This window comes from Globicephala melas, chromosome 1, assembly GCF_963455315.2.
Source record: "Globicephala melas chromosome 1, mGloMel1.2, whole genome shotgun sequence".
NCBI lineage: Eukaryota > Metazoa > Chordata > Mammalia > Artiodactyla > Delphinidae > Globicephala > Globicephala melas.
Genome location: NC_083314.1, coordinates 179,424,496 through 179,437,733, shown reverse-complemented (window position 1 = coordinate 179,437,733; position 13,238 = coordinate 179,424,496). Strand labels below are relative to the sequence as shown.

The following is a 13,238-nucleotide window of genomic DNA, read 5'->3' as shown; positions in this document are numbered from 1 at the left end:
TTCATATAGAATCTGATCATATTTTCAGGAGCAAAATAGTTGATACATAGTTTAGGATAGTTACAGAAAATCTGAAGGTATGAGACTTTCTAGCTGTGAGGGTTAAAACTGTTTTATCACTGTTGAGATTTAAACCCATCTTTTGTTTGGTTTTGGCCTCGATGTGGCATGCAGGATCTTAGTTCCCTGATCAGGGATTGAACCCATGTCCCCTGCAATGGAAGGGCGGAGTCCTAACCACTGGCCCACCAGGGAATTCCATCTTTGTTTTTAATAGAGGAACCCTCCAACAAATGTTTATGGAGCACTGCTGTGGGCTGATCTTCTGGCAGATTTTGGGGATGTGAATTCCCACAAGATATGGTTCCTGGCCTTATAATTCTCTTGCTCCCCCTATTACAAATTAAAAAAAAAATTTTATTGAAGTAGAGTTGATTTACAATGTGTTAATTTCTGCTGTACAGCAGTGCTTTAGTTATGCATATATATACTTTTTAATATTCTTTTCCATTATGGTTTATCACAGGTTATTGACTATAGTTCCCCATGCTATACAGTAGGACCTTGTTGTTTATCCATTCTATATATAATACTTTGCATCTGTTAATCCCAAACTCCCAATCCTTCCCTATCCCACCTCTCCTCCCCCTTGGCAAACAAGTCTTTTCTCTATGAACAGAGTGAGTCTGTGAGTCTGTGTCAGTTTTGTAGATATGTTCGTTTGTATTGTATTTTATTTTTTAAATATTTATTTAATTTTGGCTGTGCCGGGTCTTAGTTGTGGCACTTGGGATCTTCATTGCGGCGTGCGGACTCAGTTGCGGCACACATGCGGGATCTAGTTCCCCGACCAGGGATGGAACCCGGGCCCCTTGCATTGGGAGCTTGGAGTCTTACCCACTGGACCACCAGGGAAGTCCCTGTGTTGTACTTTAGATTCCACATATAAGTAATATCATATGGTATTTGTCTTTCTGACTTACTTCACTTAGTATGATAATCTCTAGGTCCATTTTACAAGTTCCTTAAATAGCTTGTATGATTCAGTATTTCTTACTGGGTAGCTATGGCCCACAGGAATTTGGAAGAACTCTGTAGGCATGCTTTCTCTTCAGAGGAATCTGTATCTAGTACTTGCCAGTTCCCTCCTCTCCATTATTCCAACAGTTTTACTAGGCCTTACTAGCTTTTAATTTTCTTTCCACCTGTTTGATACCAGTTTCTCTTAAAAACACTACTCAGGTTCTATTTCTCTGTTTTAAAACTTCACGTGGTTCCCTCCCTGTTGTCCACAGCATCAGGTTCAAACTCCTTGCTGCTGAACTGTGAGGCAGGCCAGTCTGGCCTGGTTCTACTTTCTAGCCTCCTTTTAGTTCCTATTATTCTTTTAACTATTATTCCTTTTATTTCCCACTGACCACTGAGCCAGACATGCTGAACCATGAGGTCCAAGTGTGTGAAACTGCTGTTTCACATATAAAAATGGCCGAATATCTACAATCTAATATGGTTCAAGTTAACACTTGCCATTCCTGCACAATATTGTGCTTTCATACTTCTTTTCTGCTGAGAACATCCTCACTTGCTTCATCTGAAAAACTCCCACTCCTCCTTTAAGACCCTCGGCAAGTGTCCCCACTTTCTGTGAGGCTTTCCTGGTTTGCCCAGTGGAATCAGTGACCCCACCCAAGGCTAGCGCCCTGCACGTGGCTCTCCTCACCACGCAGCCCGGTGGCTTTATCAGTCCGCTCCTGAGATGCCGGCTCCACCTCGTCTGGCCGTGAACAAGCCAAGGATGGAGACCACGTCACGTAGACCCTTGTCCTGCACAGTCCCAGTACTCAGTGTTAACGAATGTTGAAGAAGTAACTGCTTCCTTTATGAACTAATAAGTAGGAATAAAAAGCCACTCATATGCATGTTTTTAAAATTCTGATGTCATTTATTGGCACAAAAATTATTCAGATACAACATGGTGTCTAGACATGGCTACACTTTATATTTTGTGCATTTAGTTTAATATTTCTTTTGCTCCTAATTCCCAACATGTACTAGACCATCCCCCTCTGTGTCAGCACCTCCATGACAGCATTCCTGTATTCCAAGGCCTTGCTCTAAACACAGAGCGTTCAGACGTCACTGAAAACATCCCAGAACCATGCTGGGGAGGCCAGTGTGGGCCTCCTACTGCTCTGTGATCCGCTCCGTGTATCTGCTCAGCCGAGGCCGCCCGGCGATCTGAAGAAACTCCCCTCCGAGTGGCTCCAGTCTTGAAGTGTGTACGGTGCAGCATCACGGGTGAGGCAGAAGACAGACCTTTTCCATCCATTTTGGCCCATCGTGCAAGGGTTGTTGCTGCCGTCCATGGACCAGTGAGGTAATGAGATGGGCGAAGGTGACCAAGTCAACTTCTCCTGCTTCCTTACAGTTCAGAACCCTAATCCGTGTCCTCCAGGACCTGAGGCTTCATGACTGTGCTGAGTTTGCTGTGTCCATGTCGAGAGCATCGACTAGGCCATTCTTCTGTCAGCAAACGCTTACGAGTTCTTCTGTGAGTTAAGTCAAAACCCGTATTTCTAAAGTTATGAAATCTTCTGTTCCCCAAAATCAATGGCTTGATTTCTGTAGTATTACTGCGTTTACTGTCCTGGGAACCAAATCAAGCCTTGTGTTTCTGACAATATATTCTTCAACAGCAGCTAGAAAGTTGGTTCAAACCAACTTTTAATATACAGTAGTTCTTTTCATTTACATTTCAAAATATTTAACAGAGCTGAACTTTCTCACCATGGCTTCAGTTTAGTGGAAGCATATACCAAAGTACAAAAGCCTCAAGAGAAATGCTGTGGGCATGTCTGGGCCTCTAGTTACCAGAAAGGACACCTAAGAAGACAGAGAGAAAAGGAGTATTTTAATAATTTGGGCTTCTTCAAAGCTTTACGTGGATACATTGAAAATGGAAAGAGCAAGGTCTGACAACCCCTGGGACGTCCCCTGAGATCTTTCACACCTAATTGTGCAGGACACGCTCATAATTTCCAGTCCAGGGCTGACGCCTGCTGTGGTCCCAGAAGGGCGCCTCCCCGCCACCCTCTCTCTCAAGTTTCTACCTTCAAGCGTGCCTCGGGCGATTAATCAAAGCAGACCCCAGAGTGGTCCTTGAGGTTACAATCCTGGATGATAAATTTGCCTTTTCATCTCCTTCTCTCTGTCTCTGCTTTGGTTTCTTCTCCTACCCTTCCCGTATCTCTGAATCGACAGCAAAAATCCCAAAAGAACCCCCCCACCCCAAATAAGGGGGCCTCACCTATTCTTCTAAACCAATATAAAATGTAATTTTAATTTATTTTGGCGTTTGCCTTCCAAATGCACATCCGCATTTCTCCATTTTCTCCTTTTTGGAACAATGAGCACAGAGAATACAAACTTTTTTTAAAAGAGATTTGAAACACGATTTCCCTTTATGGATACTGCCCCCCCACCCCCGCCCAAATCTTCTTCTGTGACTCTGGGTTTGGGGCACAGGGTGGGGTCCTGATTGCTCATCTGAACAGAGGTGCTTTGACAGGCCACTCACCAGCCGATGTAGCACTGGCAGAGGTTTTCATGGGAAGTTGCTTGTTTGATGAGCAGCTCAACTTGTGTTGGGACATCCAACGTTTCATCGTGAGAGAAGTCCCGACCTAGGACGTGAGAAACAGAAGCATCCAGTCTGCACCCGGTTACTCCTCGTTGCCCCGTTTGGCTTACCTGTCCCCGCAGCCCAAATCAGTTCCTCCTCATACATGAATATAAAGGCTAGACAATAGTTGGATTTTAAATTCTCCTCCACGTGACCTGGATAACACCAGTCTCCTCTTAATACATACTCGGTTCTGGAGGGTAAAGTCCTATGGTCGGCTGAGTTCAGGAGTGGCGAAGATCTGGCTGATGGGCTTATGAAGACTCCTTCTAGTCCATAATCATCCCTGAGTTCGGCAAGTGGCCGAGGAACCCGGTTCTTTTCGATCCTTCTAGCCTCCCCTTCGAGTCTTTCCTCCCGCAGGGCCGCCTGCTTTCATCACACATTCATACTCTCCCACCTCACTCAGGCACTGAGCGCTGCCTGGCCGGCCTGTGCTGCTTCTCTGGCAGCGCACCTTCCCATCTCCGCAAGGGCCACTCCAAGTCCTCTGCTCTCCCTGAACGTCCCAGCCTCTCCTCTGGCTCCTCGCCCTCACCAGCGCCCTCATGTCCCCCTCTGCGATTTAATGGACTCGCCAAATGCACAGTGTGTCGGGCGTGTTCAAGGCGCTGGCTTCCTCTCCTTCCTTCCTGTTACCCCACAGAGCCGTCCCTCCTCCCATTTAAGGCCGAGATCACCTGCACTTTGCTCCACCGCTGCTGCTTCCTTAGGAGCCTTACATCGACTCTCCCGCCTCTCACTCATATCTGCAAACTCTCCCCCTCACATTCTCACTTTTTTTGTAAACGCGTTCCTCTCCTACTGAAGGAAAAAACAGCCTCTCCAACTGCTCCTTCTCCAGCTTCATCCTCTCTCCTCCCTGCACAGCCGAACTTCTCAAGAGTTTTCAAACTTGTCTCCATTCCCTCGCTTCTCTCTCTCACTTCACATTCTCTTCAATTGCTTTAGCCTGGCTGTCAGGCTCATCACAGCTCTCAGAAGGTCACCAGAGACTTGGAGCCACACTTGATCCCGCCCCACCCCTCACGCCCCACCATCAATCCTCTGGCTTTAACCTTCTAAATGGCTCTTGAATCCACCTCCGCTGCCACCCTTGTCTAATCAACTGTCCAGCCTGCACGACTGTGGCAACTGCTTCCTCCCCTGAGCCCCTGCTCCACCCATAGCCAGAGCAGGCAGGATGTCACAATGCAAACCTGCCCAGGCCCCCCAACCCCTTAAAACCTTTCAGTGGTTTCCCACTGCCCATAAGACATAGGATAAAAATATAAGGTCCTGTATGATCTGGCCCTGGCCTACCCAGAGTCAAAACATTTTGCATTGTGCTCCTCCCACCTTTCTCCGGGGCAGTTAAGACTGGCAGGCTTTCGGACCTTTTTTCTTGCTATGCTCCCTCCTTTACCTGGAACAATCTGTCCTAATCAACTCCTCTTTCAGATTTTAAGCTCATGGGTAGTTTGCTGAGGAAAGCTTTTCCTGAACTCCTGAACTTAAATCCCCTGTTACTGGCGTCATAGCCCCAGTCTCTCTCTTCCACTCGTAACAGTATTCCTCTTTAGATTCTAAGCCCCACGAAGGCGGGGAAGCTGCCTGTTTTTACCAACACCGTTTCTTCAGCATCTAGCACTTGTGGGTGCTCAATAAACCAATGTGCCTTGACGACAAAGCTTACGTGCCAGGCCCTATGCTCAGTGCTGGGCCTCCCACGTCTCAGTTCATCCTCACCGCCTTCTGAGGGGTCTTTTGCCTCCCCGCCTCCCACCCCCAAGTCACACCATCTGGTTAATGTGACATGTCTCCTGTTCAAAAGTATGTGTTTCTCCCCTTCCATGTTCTCCACTCCATAACAGCTACCTGAGCACAGATGGGCAACGAATCAAGTGGTCAGATTTGCTCTGATATCAAGCCATGATAATAAAAAAAGTTTTGCCTGAATTTGGCTGACTCTGGACCCAACAGAACTTTACTGTTAAACTTCACTGTTAAAACAAGGTTAACAACATTACTTAAAGAAAGTTTATTGGTCATTAGAGAATCAGAGAGGGTCCTTAACTGATGGCCTCAGAGACACTCCAGTTAGCAGCACAGGGTCAAAGTTTAGGCACCAACACCATTGGAAACTGGGCCAACCACCCACTAAAGGAGATTTTATGTCCCTCTCAAGTAAACACATACACACACTCACCAGTGAGCTTATCTCGAACTCTGTTAATAATCTGAATAGCTTTCTTATTTAGGGCCTCTGGTTTCACCAAACCGTCTCCAACTGGAATACACAAAAGTAGAAATAACAGTAAGATTGGATCATCACAACAGGTTCAATGGATGCCCCTGTTTTCTCAAATATTCACTTTGTAAATGTTGAGTAATTCTTCTTCTTTGTCTAGCTTTGTCCTCAGAATATAATGAGAAATTCACAGGATCTTTTCTGCTCAAAGGCAGTTTTGTTGCCTCCTCTTACTGACCCTCATCATGGTGCACACAGCTGCTATGTTCTTAATGAGCTAGTCACTGGTGTGATTCCTCAGAGGCTGGACTTACTGAAAGAATGAATAGATTCCGGCACTGTGGTCCCTGTTTTCTTATGGGCTGGTTCCCCAAGTTCCACACCATCCAAAATTTCTAGGAGGAAAAAAATCAGTTAGCAGAAAATTCAAACACCAAGAAGCCACTGTTTCAAGGTGTTAGCTCTAATTCTTCATGTACTATATTCCCTTTAACACCTGCCCTACCTATCTCAGAGGGGAAAGGAGAGAGGAAGTGTTATGTTACTCTTTATGTATTTAAAAGTTTTTAGTGAGTTCCTGGGTGGTCTAGTGTTTAGGATTCGGTGCCTTCACTGCTGTGGCCCGGGTTCAATCCCTGGTCAGGGACCTGAGATCCCACAAGCTGCATGGCGCAGCCAAAAAAATTCTTTTTAAATCTGCAAAGCATGAATCTGCAAACATACAGCATTAATAAACTGTTCTGACACACAGAATAGGATCACGAGTCAAAGATCCGGTAACAAAATCTGGTTGGACAAAAACTGGTAATAACATAAAGAAAACTAGCTTTCAAGGGGTCACACACATGACTGAAATGTTATTCCTTGGAGGAATTTATACATCAATTCTGGGGAGAAAAAGTCCACAAGCTTTAGGGTCACCCTCCAATGACTGTGGCCTTCAGGAGAGCAGTCTAGAATCAGAACTATGAAGTTATTTACACATTGTCCTTGGACATCACAGGCCTTCAAACTGAAGCTAGTAATAATACTTTTATTAATGAGTCCCTGGAACTTCATTTTAAAAAAAAATTTATTTATTTATTTATTTATGGCTGTGTTGGGTCTTCGTTGCTGCACGCGGGCTTTCTCTAGTTGTGGCGAGCGGGGGCTACTCTTTGTTGCGGTGTGAGGGCTTCTCACTGCAGTGGCTTCTCTTGTTGAGAAGCATGGGCTCTAGGCGCGCAGGCTTCGGTAGTTGGGGCACACGGGCTCAGCAGTTGTGGCTCACGGGCTCTAGAGCACAGGCTCAGTAGTTGTGGTGCACGGGCTTAGTTGCTCCGTGGCATGTGGGATCTTGCCAGACCAGGGCTTGAATCCGTGTCCCCTGCATTGGCAGGCAGATTCTTCACCACTGTGCCACCAGGGAAGTCCCTGGAACTTAACTTTTAAGCCACATAAAAACAACCAGGTCCACCAGCACCTGGTGCCACCAGAACAGGCTGTCCTGATTCCCCTCTGCAATAATGTATTAAGGAGGTGGACCCTGAGAGTTAAACCAGTAAGTATCACGTAATTTGGGTGAGGCCAGTCATCTGTATGAGGCCCCCCAGACACCGTGGGTGATTCAGGTATTTATGGTATCCAGTGTAGAGTCCAAGCTATTCATAAATGATACCAACCCAGGATCTCAATTTCCTGCCAAGAACACTCTCTTCCTTTTTACACATCCAGATTCCATCCATCCAGTAAGGCTCAGCTTAAATTCCACCAGCCCACGATCTCCCTAAACCACTGCAGTTCAGAGCGATACCTCCTTTCTAAGGCCCACCATCCCTCTGTTACCAACCAAATTATGTGGTACCTGTGCAGTGCACTCTTCTCTTTATTATTTCATATATACTCTGGTCAATTCCATAATGGGACTGTGTGCTTCTTCAGGGCATTCCTGGTATCTCACATTCTTTTTGCACCTCTAAACACTATTTGGCTTAGCTAAGTAACTAGCTGCAAATGTTCCATAAGTATTTGTAGAGAATATTTTACTGTTATACACCCTGACAATACTTCCTAAAGGATGACTGTGTAGGATGTTGTTAGATGCGGAGGTCAAAGAGTTGGGCTCAGGGTAGGGAGCAAAGGGCAAGGGTAAACAAAGTTAAACAGCTTTACTTTGAGACGTGTCAGAGCATTTAATAAGCTGACCCTGTTCTGGCTCTTGGAAGGACATTATCTTCTTGGAACCCTGTTCTGTGGACCACATTCTTGGAAACAATGTTTCATGTGGTTTCCCAGCTCCTCAGGCAGCAGTGTGAGTACATTTCTGCTGCTTCCATCTTCCTATTTCTGAGCTATTAACAAAGCTTTAGGATTAAGGTATTATAGCTAGTAATTATCACAACCCAGGTACCATTAAAGGGCAGGCTAAATACAGGCTAATATTCAGACATACTTTTTTTTTTTTTCTTCTGCAGTACGCGGGCCTCTCACCGCTGTGTTCTCTCCCATTGCGGAGCACAGGCTCCGGACGCGCAGGCTCAGCGGCCATGGCTCACGGGCCCAGGTGCTCCGCGGCATGTGGGATCCTCCTGGACCGGGGCACGAACCCGTGTCCCCTGCATCAGCAGGTGGACTCTCAACCACTGCGCCACCAGGGAAGCCCCAGACATACTTTTAATTATGTTTTTCCAGATAGATTAAGATTGGATAGTTTGATCAAAATTTCTGAGCTTTAGCTACCCACTCCTTCCTGAAAGGCATTAAATAAAACACACGTTAGGTGCTTACTACTTTAAGTCATGCTTCCTAAAGGCAGTGACAAAGCTCACCCTCTTCTACAAACACTATGGACAGAAAAGGACAGAATCTGCAACCCTTCAGGGGATGCGCCCACCTACTGACTGGCCAGCAGAGTAGGAATCTGTCCTCGTTCGTGATCGCTTGTTGCCTTTGGTATTTGCTAGGGAAAGAAATAAAGGGAGGATTAAAAAGTGCTTCAAATTTTGACTTGAAAAAAACTTGATTGATATATTTTCTTATAATCATAAAAATATAATTTTCCCAAAAGCTATAACCCCTAAGAGAGAAGAACCAAAGATGTATTGCTCGGGAGAAAACGGGTAGCTGTTAGCACAGGTATCCCATCCTGAGGGACACTTTATATGGTTGAGAGCTGGATTCAGACAATGTAAACCAGACAACAAGGTGAAAGTATGACAAGCACAGTGGAAAAGACGCCTCTTATCAGTAAACACCTTCTAAGGAGGTGTTTAGAATAGACTGAGACATTGCTGAGACACCACAACTGCTTGCATCTCCTGTCAAAATTCCATCTGCTACTCAACATGAAACCTAAACAAAAATCATTAGAGTACTTAATTTACCCTGAAAAAGGTTTCAGTTAGTATCTAAACTGATGACTGGAGTTTTCTGTCTTAGTTAATAAAAATACTTGAAATTCATTTCCAGCCACCAGAGCTGCTTTGTGAAAATGTAATGCGGTAGCCTAGTAACGTGTCTTGGGCTCCGTGCTTGAAGGGGCACAGGATCGTGAAATGGAATGCGTCAGATACTCCCACTTTGGGAGAGTGCGGACTCCAGTTCCCAGGCACTTGCTAAGACTCACTGTCCATCAGCCTCCAGTTCAGCAAGGGGTCATAGACGAAGGCTTCCAGCACAGCCATGACGCTGTCCTTGTGCTCCCGAAGCACTTCCATCACCGTGTGGCATGTGATTCTGTAGTTGCCGTCCAGGCCCGTGACCTGCAGATGGGCCAGAGCCATTCACCACAGAGGTCACCAACACTGGCCCCTGAAGGCCTTACAACCGAAAGTCAGGCAGTCAAGAAGGCGTGTCACCTCCACTCAGGAAGACGACTTAGCCCATTACTGATGGGCCAGGCTGGGAATGTCTTCAGAGCAAAGGGTCAGGTCAGGACTGTGATTCATATAAAACAAGGTCTGGAGTAAAGGTTGGTAAGACTTTCAAAGACGGATCATTTCTAACACAATGGAAAATACCAAGAAACGACTACAGAATAACCTGGGCATTTGGGGAAGTGGAGATCTAAAAAGGAAGCAAGTCTGTCCTCAGAGAGGGTTGGAACTGTGTCGGTCCCGCTTCAAATCAGCTCATTATCAATACCACTCACCTCCATAGCATTGGTCAACATTCTCGTTAGTCTAAATGGAATCTTCTCTGGGAACTTCTCTCTGGTCATAGCAACCTAAGGATAATAAAGGGAAAAACCAAGTCCACTGGTTAGACTTTTCCTCAGCTGAAGCCAGGGGCAGGCAAGTGGCTTTCCTCTGCATCACCAGCACCGACTTCAATTAGAGCACAGAAAGGAAGCAGCTTGAGTTTAGTGACGGGTCTTGTCACTGGGATCGAATAGACAACTAAAAATAAAAGAGAGAGGGTGGGGGAGAGGGAGAGGGGGAGAAATGGGGAGAGGGGGAGAGGGAGGGTGGGGAGAGAGAAAGAGAGGAAAGAGTGAGGGAGAGAAAGAGAGAAAAAAAGAAAAAGACAAGTGTGCATCACGCCCAGGCCTTTGACCCGCAGGCCATGTCAAGGATAAGGGATTCCTCCACTTAAAGAGCGTGTGTGGGGACTTCCCTCGTTAAGACTTCGCCTTCCAGTGCAGGGGGTACGGGTTTGATCCCTGGTAGGGAACTAAATCCCACATGCTCTGCGGCTAAAAAACCAAAATATCAAAAAAAAAAAACCAACAGAAGCATACTGTAACAAATTCAGCAAAGACTTTAAAAATGGTCCACGTCAAAAGAAAGAAACTTAAAAAAATTACAAAGGACTTCCCTGGCGGTCCAGTGGTTAAGACTCTGCCCTTCCAATGCAGGGGGAGTGGGTTTGATTCCCTGGTCGGCGAACCAAGATCCCACGTGCCGCGCGGAGCGGCCGAAAAGAAAAAAACAAACAAACAAAGGAGGGTTGTGAACCGTGCCCCCCATCCCCCTTTTTCTGAGTCCAATTACAGCAAGTATCAAAGAGCATGGATGTCATTTATGAGACTGATTTTCTATCACCTTGGTAGGAGAGGCAGGGGTGAGGATAATGCATTTTGGGCTTAAGTTTGCCTAAGTGGTTGGAGCGGGGTGGAAAGTGATCATCCGGGAAGGTGAGGTTACGTGGTGTTCTGGAACGCGTGTTCACCTCAAAGCAGTCCCCAAAGTCAATGTGCAGGATCTTCCCGCTCAGCCGGTCCAGCATCAGGTTGGATGGGTGTCTTTGAGAAACAGAAGAGAGACCGGGGGAGGTCAAGAGAACAGCACAGATGAACAAATCCCCAAGTCTGTGAGACTCTAGGCCAGGGGCTGGCTAACTACAGCACTCAGGCAAAATCTAGCAGCACCCCTCCAACTTTTGTAAGTAAACTTTTACTGGAACACAGCCACACTCATTTGTTTATACATTGTTTCAGGCTGCTTTTATGCTACAGCAGCAGAGATGAGTAGTTGTGACGGAGATCGTATGGCCAGCGAAGCCTAAAATATTTATTATCTGGCCCTTTACAGAAAAGGTTTGCCGACCCCTGCCCTAGGGCTCAAATGAGAATTTATCTGTGTGAATCACAAGCTGCCCCACGATACCAAGACAATTTGCTATCCCAAGGTCTTTGGTCACAGGATAAATGGTTCCTGGCAGTGCTGGCATCTCAGAGTGACAAGGTTCTATCTTCGCTACTCGGCACCTATCACAGGGTCTCATCTCCCTGAGCCCCTGAGCCAATTCAACAGGTGTTTTACTAAGTTTTTTTTTTGGATCTTAGTTCCCTGACCACGGATTGAACCGTGCCCCCTGCATTGGGAGCACGGAGTCTTAACCAGTGGACCACCAGGGAAGTCCCTCTGAGTTTTTTAAAAACAGGAATTTATTATTTCTGTGGGATAAAGTTTTTTTCACTCTCAAATAATTGCATGAAACATGATCTCAGGAGAAGAAGAGTAGACGTCGGAATACTAGTTGTTTTTGTTTTGAATTTCTGAACATTCCTAAACTACTTTTTCAGTCAGTACACTAGGATGAAATTTATTATGTAGGAATATCAGAAGGATCTACTTTGGTTGGTTTCAATTAAGGAAACAGAATTATTTATCTTAGCATGGTGGTGATTGATAAACGTTTATTGAATCAATAAAATCAACTGGATTTAATATGGGTTTTAATACATTAAACCAACCTATGGAGAAAGTAGTACCCTTGAACTATTGTTTTTCTTCCCTTTAGTTTGATGTGTTGTTCTGTTGGCATGGACAATAAATAGGGGACTAAGGTTGATGCCCCAAAAAGCGCCTAAAGTACAAAATACAAATACTTACCAAATGGTCATAAATCTCACTGGAAAACGAAATGAAGCCATTCAAGAAAACTACAATGGCTACAAAATGAAGCCATTCAAGAAGCAAGACTCAAAGAAACAAATTCACTCACCTATCGCCCAGGCCCAAAATATACCCAACCATGGACATGACTGCTAAAGAACGGGTGTAATTGGTTCTTCGATCAAACCACACCTAGAACACAGGAGCACACGTGAACCAAGGCTCTGGAAACTAACTTGTTTCAACATAATTATACCCCAATCAGTTGTCTGCTTATAGTCCATCAATAAGCAGTTAGAACGTATAAGGGAACCAAAATCACATTCATAATTACAAAGATAAACTATGCTCAGAATAAACTTAATTAGAAATGTGCAGAACTTAGATGAATAAATAAATTAAACTTTGCTTAGAAATATAAAGACTTGAGTCAGTGAGAATATCCATTTAAGGATATCCACTTAAGATTGAAAAGATGTACTATACTCCCAGATTATTCAATACACTTAATGTAATTTCAATAAAAATTCATTGGCACGTTTTTGAGGGACCTTGACAAAATGATCCCAAAATTTATCTGGAAAAAAATTATATGTAAATAGCCAATGAGAAGAGACTTGTGTTAACAGTGGGATACTTGAGGAGAAACAGGCAGAAAGATCAATGAAATAGAAATTCTAGAAAGAAATCCAAAGGCATATAAGAATTTAGTATATAATAAAAATTGACTCTTTTAAATAGTGGTGAAAGGATGGATGATTTGGTAATACTAAAATATTACTTCATCGTCTTAAAAAAATAAAATTTATGCCCTAACTTTAAATTCCAACTTGGGTTAAGGATTAAATGTAAACACAAATATTTTTTTTCCCCTTGTGATAAGAACTTATGTAATTTACTCTCTTAACATCTTTTATATTTATCATACAGCAGTATCATATCACATCACAAATCTTATAATTAGTACAAGAAAAGATAAGTAATCTTGAGGTGGAGACTTTCTAAATAT

The 13,238-nt window shown here is 44.6% G+C and overlaps 1 protein-coding gene across 3 annotated transcripts in view; it reads right to left on the bottom strand.

Moving 5' to 3' along the window:
* Positions 1-1,919: 1,919 nt before the first annotated feature.
* The window catches only part of MTOR (mechanistic target of rapamycin kinase), a 115,503-nt gene continuing 104,184 nt past the window's right edge, over positions 1,920-13,238 (bottom strand). For all 3 annotated transcript variants that reach the window (XM_030878522.2, XM_030878528.2, XM_030878536.2), the window contains exons 50-58: positions 12,339-12,421; positions 11,061-11,133; positions 10,042-10,116; positions 9,517-9,652; positions 8,785-8,850; positions 6,227-6,307; positions 5,871-5,951; positions 3,578-3,683; positions 1,920-2,883 (exon numbers count right to left, since the gene is read on the bottom strand). In XM_030878522.2, coding sequence (XP_030734382.1) covers positions 2,868-2,883; positions 3,578-3,683; positions 5,871-5,951; positions 6,227-6,307; positions 8,785-8,850; positions 9,517-9,652; positions 10,042-10,116; positions 11,061-11,133; positions 12,339-12,421 — 717 coding nt within the window. In that variant the 3' untranslated portion in view covers positions 1,920-2,867. The remainder of the gene's footprint in view (positions 2,884-3,577; positions 3,684-5,870; positions 5,952-6,226; positions 6,308-8,784; positions 8,851-9,516; positions 9,653-10,041; positions 10,117-11,060; positions 11,134-12,338; positions 12,422-13,238) is intronic.